The 12359-nt window shown below is 34.1% G+C and overlaps 1 protein-coding gene across 2 annotated transcripts; it reads left to right on the forward strand.

Annotated features, from left to right (window-relative positions):
• Nucleotides 1-406: 406 nt before the first annotated feature.
• On the forward strand, nt 407-11899 carry LOC138314285 (testicular acid phosphatase homolog). 2 transcript variants are annotated; one of them, XM_069254546.1, is made up of 12 exons: nt 407-522; nt 820-1032; nt 3556-3648; nt 4616-4708; nt 5272-5427; nt 6437-6532; nt 7225-7305; nt 8418-8541; nt 9106-9188; nt 9477-9651; nt 10678-10779; nt 11112-11899. In XM_069254546.1, the coding sequence occupies exons 2-12, from the start codon at nt 928-930 to the stop codon at nt 11267-11269; spliced, it is 1266 nt and encodes a 421-aa protein (XP_069110647.1). In that variant the 5' UTR covers nt 407-522; nt 820-927; the 3' UTR covers nt 11270-11899. The 2 variants fall into 2 exon arrangements, with proteins under 2 accessions (XP_069110647.1, XP_069110648.1); XM_069254547.1 differs by lacking the exons at nt 407-522; nt 8418-8541; nt 9106-9188 and having other exon boundaries at nt 549-1032.
• The last annotated feature ends 460 nt before the right edge of the window (nt 11900-12359 follow it).

Below are 12359 nucleotides of genomic sequence, written 5' to 3' on the forward strand. Positions count from 1 at the left end.
CCGTTTTGCTGAAGACTTATAGCTTATATATGTACTGGCCGACGATAAATTATTGTGAAAGAATGGAGATTTTTTTTCGATTTTTCTTCTAAACATCTCGGTCCCAGATTAGGGGTTTTAAGTATATCAATAATTTTACCATACAAGACCTTAATTTCGAACATTTCAATCGATTGATATTCTAATGTTAAATAAAAATACTACGTCAGTGATCGCACCAACTTACTAGAACTATAATCTGACTTTTATTGACATTCAAGTTTTGTCTATAAAATATTTGGAAATTGAAATTCTCGTGAATTGAAAACAATATGTAAATGCACTACAATAAATTCATTGGAATATCAATATGAAGATAACAACACACTTGAAACTTCAAACATTTGTTTACGTCTTACGTTTTCGTCACACATGGTCCTATACACACCTGTCAATAACCGACCAGCTGTGTTCATGATCATATACATACACGAAAAAGGAGACGTGTGTTATGTGGTTGCACATATAATGCAGTCTATACAGGTATGTTATCCGTTACGTACATTTAAATATTTTTATGGTTTGTAGCCTGTAGTAATACTATATCTTGAAGGAAGGAAATGACGATTCACGCGTTACAGATACACACAAAAGTTGAACAATCCTGTTCAGATGTACGATTTTTATTCCCATTCACGGATGAACGAAGTAAATGGATATAGCAGCATTTTCTTAACTATACAGCTGGGATATTTACATGTTTAACATAAAGTTCACAGCATAGTTGAGCACGTATAAAGTGTCCTAAAAATATAACAACGCTTGATGTTGTTTTTACAGTCTTTGTACCTGTTCATGCACCCAGTTACATATGTCAATGGGGCTTACGTGGAGTGCAAATCTACACACTGAAATAAGGATTTGCTGCGGAATGACAAGGAAGGAATCATGGAGGATATTCGAGTAGCTGCATTATTTTGCCTTGGCCTTATCAGCATGTTTGTAACATGCGTGGCGACAGATGACCAAAATCGTTTGTTGTTAGTTCAAGCGGTAAGGAAATAAATGTATATTACTTTTTCATGTTTCCCTTATAGGTAATGTTATGATCAATATCAGGACATTACTGTAAATTATCTTTACTTTCGAATGAATAATGATTGGCGTTATTGATAAAAGCATATATTGAATACTGTTTTACAGTGTATGTCGAATAGGTATAGGTGTACTGCTGATCACGCAAACATTGTTGAGAGTCCAGGCATATCTACTGGTAGATTATGAAAAACAAATCTTTGCCAGTCTGAAGTTCTTACGTTGACATGTATAAAAACATGTAGATATTCTAACAAAATATTGTCAATATAACTGAAAAAACTTCTAGTTCTTGTATGTGTACATGTAAGTTTCGCTTCAATGGACGAAACCAAAAACTAGCTTATCAACCGCACATATAATACATGTATTGCGTAACTCAATTACGACACTGAAGTTTGATATCCTATAGAAAACCAATGAATCGTTACATGACTACATGTACCCGTGTGAAAGGTGTTCAGGTAAATGCCCGTGGCTATGACCTGGCAGCCGTCGTTATGACAACACACACTAACTAGTGTTATCTGGCGGTGTGTATTTTACACATTACTGTAGCTGGCCTTGGACTTTCTCGGCACGTGACGACAACAAATTGTCCGGATTATTGCGGGAATTTATTAACGTTCATAATTACATTCTGTTCCCAAAACGGAGTTCCGGATTCGGAATCCGAATTTCCGGACAAATGAGTATAAATAACGTTACGGAAATCCGTTCCCTGACATTTCCGTCCGGATTATGAGTTTTCCGGACTATCGGCGTCCGGATTATCGCGGGTCCACTGTATAATCATTCTTTGGATTTTGGGTCCATAGTTGGTTTTTTGTTTGTTTCTTTCTTAGCATGTATTTTTGTTATTATAAGCCCTGTGTTCCATGGACTGGACCCAGGTATCCGACCAGGAAAGTATGTGACATCGGTATATCGCTGTACTCGGCAGCGGCATGCTTCATTGATATAGCACTATAAAGAGGGCAAAAGTTCCACTATAAAAGAAGACACAACATGAATATACCGCAGTCTCCCAAAACACACACCTCGCACAACATACACACAACACACCTCAAACATGGGAGGCCGTCCTTACATGACCCTGGCTGTTAATAAGACGTTAAAATAATCAAACAAACAAAAATCACATAAATTAAACGTATACGAAGGAAATCATAAAAATACATGCCACACACACACACACACACACACACGATAGGATATTAGAATTGTACCTGCTGCCCCTATTGCATGATCGTAAAAGGCGACTAAATTTAGGATCTTTTCTTTTCTCTTCTTCCTAACTGACTTTATGTTTCCTAATGCCTCCCTTGGCACCGCCTCACTTTTGGCCTTGAGTTGAGCGTTCGCCCCTGTGAGGAAGGCTTTGGGTTCTGTCCCCTGGCCGAGACACACCAAAGTCTATTAAAATGGTAGTTTCTGCTCCTGCTTAGCGCTCAGCATACAGGGAGGGGGACGACTGGTTCGCCCGTTGTCAGTATAATGTGACCGGGTGGGGTGTGTTGCTTGGTGTCTTCGGCGGCATGCTTCAGTGATATAGCACTATAAAAAGGGCAACAGTTCCACTATACAAGAAGACACAACATGAATATACCGCAGTCTCCCAAAACACACACCTCGCACAACATACACACAAAACACCTCAAATATGGGAGGCCGTCCTTACATGACCATAGCTGTTAATAGGACGTTAATTAATCAAACAAACAAACATGTACCCTCATTTATTTTCCCACACATAAATCCATTTTCTGACTCTCGCTGGATATTTGAATCTAAGGTTTAAAAGTGATTTTATGTAAATTTCTGCCACATATACATATGTCTTTTGTTTGTTTGTTTGATTAATTAACTTCCTATTAACAGCTATGGTCATGTAAGGACGGCCTCCCATGTATGCGGTGTGTTGTGTGTATGTTGTGCGAGGTGCGTGTTTTGGGAGACTGCGATACACATATGTTGTGAAAATGATAAAACAAATATTGAAAAAAATCCCACGGTACCGTTTACGGTTTTTAACCATACCATTAACATTTCTAATCGTATAGCTATACTTTTTGTATAACATTGTTCACGGTTCACGTACATAATATAAAACCGTCATCAAATGACATTGGCTATAAATAGGACGTACAGAAAGATGCAATTATAATAAACCGAACCAAACAGTACACAAAAGCTTCAAACAACCTCTTGCGAGCGACCTTCATCAGAAAAAATACCTATAAGACAAGACCATGCATTAAAAAAGGTAAATACCGATTATAATAGCTAATTAAGTATGTTTAGACAATGTGTTTTCATCCACTAGTGCGGGTTTTTTTTTTTGGTTCCTGGAAAAATCACAAATCGAAATAAGAGCGCTCTTGAAGCCTTGTTAATTTAAAATCTGCGTCAATATTACGAATACGAGATAAACCATGAAGGTTTTTCAAAATAATAAAGACTTCCATCTTCATTTTACAGATATTCCGTCATGGAGATAGAAGTCCACAAAAGACATACCCAAATGATAGGTATCGCAGCTACTGGAAACAGGGATGGGGACAACTGACGCAGGTAAGGCTTCATATACGAGTATAATCTTCTAATGAGGAATTGAAACGGCTTGATACTTTAGTATAACCACAGGTTTACAACGCGCAAAAAAAAAAAAAAAAAAAAAAAAAAAATACTGTATTTTTAGTGGGTTTTTCTTTACGCGTTGTAAACCTGTGGTATAGCATACATGTATGTGCTGGGTTTTAAATAATTACGTTATTATTTTCTATTGTGTCACAGTAGTGTTATCACGCGGTGTCTTACAATATTGATGATATTGTTGTACCGTGTTTTTTCTCGTCAAAATCGTTTCAAAAAAAGTGTAGTTATTTTTTTTTTAAATAAAATATATTTCTAACCAATTTTGACTTTTCTATCTGTATATTCAAAATTTGCATATTACAGAGTTAGCTGCACTTGCGGGTAGGTTGAGGAAAGCCGGAGTACCCGGAGAAAAACCACCGACCAGCGGTCAGTACCTGGCAACTGCCCCACATGGGATTCGAACCTGCATCCCAGAGGTGGAGGGCTTCCCGACATATTACCACAAGCCCTCCACCTCTGGGATGCAGGTTCGAATCCCATGTGGGGCAGTTGCCAGGTACTGACCGCTGGTCGGTGGTTTTTCTCCGGGTACTCCGGCTTTCCTCCACCAACAAACCTGGCACGTCCTTACATGACCCTGGCTGTTAATAGGACGTAAAAATAAACAAACCAAACCAAATTTTAGGTATTGATTGTTACGTCATGTGTTTGCAAGCGGAACGTCATACGTTTCGAGAAAACGACGTGGATTGCGCTCACAAAATAATGACGTAACAATCGACACCAGGGAGCTAACTCTGTAATATGCAAAGACGGAATAGCGTTATATGCGTTTAAATTCAGCCAACATTATCCATTTCATTTTAGTACAATAACGCCAAAATACAAAATGTACCCCAATTTACGGCATATAGTTTTAGTCATAGCATCCTCATTTCAGGAAGGAAAGCGACAGGCGTACAATTTGGGGAAATTCTTCAAAAACAGATATGGAGATGGACAGCTATTAAGTTCCAGATACATTCAGTCAGAAGTAGGTATCCAAAGTATGTTATTATATTAGTCTTCATATTATAGAACACAAACGCATACTTAGCTTGCGAACAAATCATTAAAAATATGTTGTTGATAAGGTTTAGCGTCTCATTATCAGTTAGGATAATTTCAGTTCATTGTATGAAAAAAAATATGTATCTTTTATGGGAATATCTATGTTTTGCGAAGCTTTGGTATATTAGTGTTGATTTTATCTGTATTAGTTGGACTTTGGCCGTTTATAATGTGTGAAAAATGCAACCAAAGACAACAAAACAACACGCCTAGTTCGGGTTTCATTGTTAACGCGGAAACCAGTTGACCCCCCCTCCCTCCCTTATGCTGAACGCTAGGCAAAATTAAAACTAAAATATTTATAGACTATGGTGTATCTCGGCCAGGGGACAGCTGTATCTCATGCAGATCGAAAGTGGAACTTACACTAATTAAAAAAAGAGAAAAAATAACATCCCAAATTTAGTCGCCATGTAAATCATGCACTCTCTACCTGCAGGGCAGAAAAACTTATGATACTGTGATAGTTATGGTTATCCTTTGCAGATTACAATAGCTAGTTCTGACTATGACCGTACCCTCATGAGTGCATACTGTGTTCTCAGTGGACTATACCCGCCTAATGGAACTGACCAGCTCTGGAATGCTGATATCGACTGGCAACCCATTCCCGTCCACACCAAACCACGCGATGAAGACTACGTAGGTTGCATTTTATAAAACAGATAATTTAATGCATTGCTATTTTCGTTTAATAGCTTGAAAGTTTCAATACACACAATTCATTACTGAGGGAATCTTGAAATATTCAGATGAATTAAAGTTTATGATGCTCCACCGATAGAGCATTAACTATTCCCATCATTTGGACAATAATTGATGTTTAATCATTATATATATATCAGTACTAAATTTCATATAGAAGTAGTGCCACGGAATTATTTCGGGACATAATTATTTATTTTTGATATTTTTATTTTGAATTAAAGCTAGAGTCTCGATTTTTTAATGGTGGAAATGGTATAAATTATATAAAAATACTAATTCGTCTGCTCCTGTTTTATAATGAGAAAAAGACTAATTGTCAGCGGTGTAGCATTTTAAACGCATAATTATATAAAACTTTGACTTAAAAGAATATACTTCCTACAGAAATCAAAAAGATTTGTTATGAATGGATTGCTGAATAGTTTATAAATAATGGATTTTATTTTTAAGGATAATTCCACTCATTGCTAACAGCAACTGGTTCTAGCAAGTCATATAAATAGTCAATAAATCATCTGTATTTTCACTCTTTACCAGCCGTCTGTTTGTTCGCTTTAAAAGCACTCTTGTAATGTCAGTTTTCAGTGATAATTGACATGATGCGATGTTCACCAATATAAATATATCAACCACTATGTTATAGCTGTATGGGGGTGTAAACCTAAATAGATGTTGTGGCAATTTTGTATGAACTGTGTTCTGAAAAATACTAATTTGGGCAAGCCTTACTCTGATTTAATTTTGAAACAAACTTAATAACAAAGTGAAATATATTTCATTTGAAATAATTTAAGTAATATCAAAATCAATATAACATACTGAGGCCTTATAAAGTAAATTGTACAGCTCATTGAAAAATGACTCTAGCTCACACGTTTTAGTTGGGTTATTGAGACTGAGGTTACTGGAATATTATAATGTTGTTGATTATTGTATGTTGCAGGAAATAAGTTATAAGTCTTCCTGTCCTAAATATAGTAAACTGGTAAAAGACTACAGTGGAAACAACACAATGGCTAATTTTGTCGCAACACATCAGGTAGTTTTTAATCATTGTTTGGAATATCTTTAATCTATGTTTGATTGTCATCCATACAATCAATGATACGAACTTTTCGAACTTGTTTCGTTTAAACAATATTTTTTCATAATTATTTTGATACATATACATACAACGAATAAGCTTATTTCGGAAACGGAAAACAAGCTTAGATCTTATATCAATTCCTTTCAATTTAGTTTTGAAATAACACTATCTCATATCGTTTTTCTTTTTATATTATACTTTCGCAAGATACGTTCATTTTTTACCATATATATCAAGATATTTAGATAGTTTACATATAAATTCCATATATTTTACTATATGATTGATAAAAAGGTTCCGTTTCTAAATAGCTGTGCGTCTTTACATATATTTGTAGGTGTTTATGTAGAATTTAATTCTTACATAAATACAGTTATTGACACATCCATTAAAATTATGTCAAGACGTACTAATAATCAAATATTGTAAACCACTGGAACTTTCTTATGCCTGTAATTTACTTTCGCGAAACTTTTTTGATCAGAAAGCGCTTGCATGTAACCGGAACGCGTTAATTAACAATATTTTGATTTCCCCAACTTTCTCATACTGGAAATGTTTTAAACTGAAGTTGATAACTTTGGGATTTAGTGTTTGGAATAGTTCGTTAAAATAACGCAGTTATACTGTTTTATCCATTTCAGAATTTAGTTAATGACATTGTGAGGATATCGGGATTGCCAAGGGATTCATGGAAGGATATAGAAGATATTCTGTACTGTCAGGTAAGTACAAATAACCTTAGCCAACAAATTTGCTTTGTACTGATATTGATAAACTATGTAAGTCTTTCTGCTGCATAGAACACATATATTCTTAGATGATGTATATATATGATAAATATATATGCTTGTAGTAGATAATGTTTATCAATTATTAACATTTGTTGAGGTCAATGTGGTGTTATATATCCATGGGAGATTTATGTCATATTCTACCAGGTTGATATAGTGATATATTAACGAAATCAAATGGGTTTTTTGTTTTGATTGCATATGCTTTAATTTCCATATCATCATTTGATATGTATGCTTAGAAAACGATGATCTTTGAATACAACCCGGAGGAAACGAATATTTTGGCAATGCAAGTTCAAAAGCTCAAATAACACAAAAGAATAATATAAAATCATTTATTTTGCTTCTGCAGCATGTGCAGTCAGAACTTCATTCCAAATAGAACAAAGTGCCACCGATTTTTTTTTTGGGGGGGATGCAATTAATTATTTTTAATATATTTATCTTTAAGTAAAATAAGAAGCTAAAACGTTTCAATTGTGTAAAGTAAGTAATTTTTGTAACTGAAGAAATATACATTATCGTCTGCACCTGTTTTGATAGAGAAAAATTCCATTTGTCAGCGATGTTGCATCTTTAAATATTAGTTCTAAAATAACAGTATTATCCCTTAGTTATATTGTGTAATCAACTTCTGACAGCTCTAAAAATATATTTAAATTGAAAATTAATCGAGGCTAAAATAAAAGAGATTTAATAATAGCCTTTTAGTCAAAGTAGTTTAAAAAAGACGCAATCTGAAAATAAAATTATTACCATAATGAGCCTAATTCATGTACCACGTGATACCCGATAACGTTTGTGCGGGACTAGTATCTCCAGTGGTGATATAACGTAATTATTTGTAAGCTTTCCGCTGAAATTACGTTAGCGTGGAATATAATCTTTTCACGCCATTCTATCACCAATAGAAACAATTGTCCCACTCAAAAGTTATTAGGTATCACGTGGTACGTGAACCATCGTAAAACAGAAGATGAACATAAATTTTAATGATGGTGATAATATGCATTATCCTACCAAGTAATGTGTTGTTTTAGTATAAACACAACCTGAGTTTACCGGAGTGGGAATCTGTCCTACCATTTAGTCGAGTCGCCTCCTTGCGTGATGTATTTGTATCATTTGCTATTCCAACCCATGAAAATGCAAAATTAAGGGGAGGTAAGTTTGTTATATTTGTTAAGTTTGCGTTAAGGTAGGAAAGCCGTACCAGGATTACAAGTAATCTCTTATAAACCTTAGGTTTGAATGAATTGAGATGTGAAAGTCATTCAAAGGCACGAAAAAATGTATGATGATGTATATAAGTTACAACACGGAATTTATGCATCGTAATAATTCTTGTTTTTATACTTTATATATGTTTAGATGAAATTTGTCTAAAGAAATCACTTCAATTAATGATGCCAATGTAGAAATGTGAATTGAAATGGTGAACCAAAGCTTGGCTTCTTGGTTTGAATTTGCGTATCCATTTCAATGCACATTGAATGTAAATATCGCGATAGTTATCAGTACTGTCAAAAATTCATTTTGAACTTTTATTTGACAATGTAAAATAAAAAATGTATGCACTGTACGTCTTGTGATTTTTATTATGTCGGTAATTTATGGCGGTGAATAACTATTAAATATTCTTTTCAATTCATGAGTACGTATATTACGTCACATAATACTTTATATATGGATATAAAACATGTAAATGATATTACATTTTATCAACAGGTCCATTGTTAAAAGAAATAATCGCAAACATGCAAGGAAAGTTGAATAATTCATCACAAGAAAAGGCATACTTGTTTTCCGGGGTAACTATTGACACGCTCATTATACATTTTTATAGGAAAATATGCATATGTATTCTATTTCTACCGATTGGTCAGTTTTTTCAACATTAGATGAAATACCGAAAAGAATATTTGGAACATTATAATAATGATAAGTGTATCATTAATAAAGCTTATTAGAGAAAAAATATTTTTAAAATTTGATTAATAATATCGATGGTTAAAAGTCTTTAACTAATGGTAACTAATTGAAATTACGCATTTCGGACATTGACACAGAATATTATATTATTGGTAATTTTGTTTCAGCATGATAGTACTTTGGTAGCATTAATGAGAGTCTTGGATGTGTTTGACAACATACATCCTTTGTATTCCTCCTGTGTTATGATGGAGCTGTGGAAAAAGGACAACTCATCTTTCGTTAGGATTTTATATAAGAATGAGACAGAAAACAATAAGACACATAGTCTCAAAATACCAGGTACATGATCTGATGTATAAAGGTTTTTTGTATGAGTTTTGTAATGAGTAATGATAAACATATTTACATAAGAAAGTTTATCACATTTTCAAGTGGAATATGATGAATGATGAAAATATAAGTGGTGGTTTCATTCAATATTGACCAATCAGAACACCTAATTCACGTTAATATCCTTTTGGCAAGAATAACCTTTTATTAATCAGAGTGGAGTATATGGAATATGTCGGCGTGTAGTTATTTTCGAGGGAAGAATTTTAAATAAAATGAAGTATTTTGTGTTTAGAAATAGTCTTTGTTAGGCTATGGAACAGTGAATTAGCATCCACACGAAAACAGTGTAAGTTTCTAAAAAAACTAAGATTCTTATTATGAAGTAGAAGAAAATGACAATACCATGATCATAACACATAATGGATGAGTAAAACTGATCTATGTTAAACAAATAACTGAAAAATCTATTACTAATATGTTTACCTTATTTAAAATACTATACCTTGGGGCCGCGGTAGCCGAGTGGTTAAGATGTCTCGACATATTACCACAAGCGCTCCACCTCTATGTCGCGAGTTCGAATCCCATGTATGACAGTTGCCAGATACTGCCCGTTGTTGATGTTTTTCTCCGGGTACTCCGGCTTTCCTCTACTAACAAGCCTGACACGTCCTTACATGACCCCGGCTATTAATAGGACTTTAAACTAATAAAACCAAACCCGCTTTATTTTCCTACGACATTTTTCAGGATAAAATATTCAAGAGGTACAATCACATTTGAATAATAACTGCTTCAATAAGAGTTATCTGATATGGTGACAAGATTTAAACACAGTGCTCATAAAATTACGGAGGCCCCTGACTGACATGCCGCACACTAATTTTATTTTGTTTTATGGAAATACTACTTCGTTTCAACGAAATATTATCTCGTTTTGACGAAATGTTATTTCGTTATAAAATTTGTGTGATTCGTGAATGATATTATTTTGCGACCTGAACTTAATTTACCATGTTTCCTCTTTCACAGGTTGTATCGAAACCTGTCCTTTCGAAGACTTTGTTAACATTCTATCAAGCAGTATACCAAAGAATATCTTAGAGGAGTGTAAGGACGAGCAATATATGTTAGGTAAGACCAGTGTTCGCAGATTCTTAGCATTTTTATCTTATTTTTTCATTGGTATATAAGAAACATGTTCATTTGTATCATAATGTTTTATACGGTTATATTTGTTATGGAATCCGTGGCGACTTAGAATTAATGAACTGTAAATACATTCTTTGTTTAATTTTTAGAGGAATTAAATTGGATAATTAAATAATTGTATTAATGATTGATTGAATCATTATTTGACGATTGACTGATATATCGATGTGTTAGATACAGTGTAATTGCCTGATAGTTTCAGCGTCTTTGAACCAATAACATAATTAACGGATGCATTTTTTTTATTTACACAGGTGTTTCAGTAGATGGTCCAACGATTGGAGTATTGGTCCTGATCGCTTTATTTTCATTATTAATCATTATCATTGCCATACTCAGTGTTTACATATATCGAGCCCGACAGAGTTCTAGAATATACCGTGCACTACCAGCAGAAGACGAGGATCTTTAAACTTCCGATCTAACTCTTACCTACTCAGAAAGAGCTTCACAATCTTACTAAACACCACTAACAGTTGAATGCGTAATGCATCTACCCATGGGTAGTTCAGGGTTTCAGAACTCAGAACAGATTGCTGTGATATATGAGTGGATATAAACATGATACAAACTAATTAGGCAACCATGTGTGTTTTTATCGCTATTCTTATTTGTATCAACTGGCAATTAATTAGAATACAACTGTTAAAGTAATGATTTTGCAGTAAGAAATATTCCAATTTCTATATCTTCATTTGAAAAGATACTGTTGTTTGCCACTCAAATGTTTTCACTCAAAAGGGAGGTACAACTGTAAATCCCGTATCAATAGTCACCCTGGGGAGTACGATGCTTCATTTAACTCCCCGGTCGTGTGATCAACATTGTATATACCAGCAATATAGCTTTTATAAAATGAAGTTAGACAGCTATAATTTAGATGAAGTCACCGCACTAATATATTACGCCATTACCTTCATATACATGATATACCCCATGCACCCCAAACCTCGCATACAAGGGAGGCAATCCCTGTGTCCTTACCTGTTCATGTTTGATTTGGTTTTATATCTAAAAGCAATAAAATATTAACGGAAAACTACAGCTGGATTGTCTATTATTTCAAATGTCACTTCAACAATATAAAAACACAAAGTTAATTAGGAATGCACCAAAGCTATTGACTTGATAATAATAGTTCACATATTACAGGAAGTAGTGGATATTTTATAGTGTCAATTTCAAACTCATTTCAATCTTTCTTTATCGAAAACAGTATTTCCAAGCGATTGAATAGAGAGCAAATGTCTATTACTTACAACAAAAAATGAACTATAAATCTCCTCCTAGTTCGTAAATCAATAGAAAGATGTGAATACAAACATATACACCAACAAAAATTTTCCGTCATTAACTGTTATTTTCTCACCCGCGTGGCTTCGGATATGGGGACGATACTGCAAATCTACTTCCAAGTTTAACCAATGATATAAAGAAAACCTCCAATAGCAGAAAAGAAATAAAGTTAGTCTTTTGAGATATAAGCAAAACAATTGAATATA

Source organism: Argopecten irradians, chromosome 2 (genome assembly GCF_041381155.1).
Source record: "Argopecten irradians isolate NY chromosome 2, Ai_NY, whole genome shotgun sequence".
Lineage (NCBI taxonomy): Eukaryota > Metazoa > Mollusca > Bivalvia > Pectinida > Pectinidae > Argopecten > Argopecten irradians.

Excerpts from the sequence above, each read along its gene's own strand:
- LOC138314285 (XM_069254546.1), top strand. The coding sequence starts at position 928 with ATGGAGGATATTCGAGTAGCTGCATTATTTTGCCTTGGCCTTATCAGC. Across the intron at positions 4,709-5,271 it reads CCAGATACATTCAGTCAGAA|ATTACAATAGCTAGTTCTGA; the intron begins GTAGGTATCCAA and ends TATCCTTTGCAG. Across the intron at positions 9,189-9,476 it reads AGGCATACTTGTTTTCCGGG|CATGATAGTACTTTGGTAGC; the intron begins GTAACTATTGAC and ends ATTTTGTTTCAG.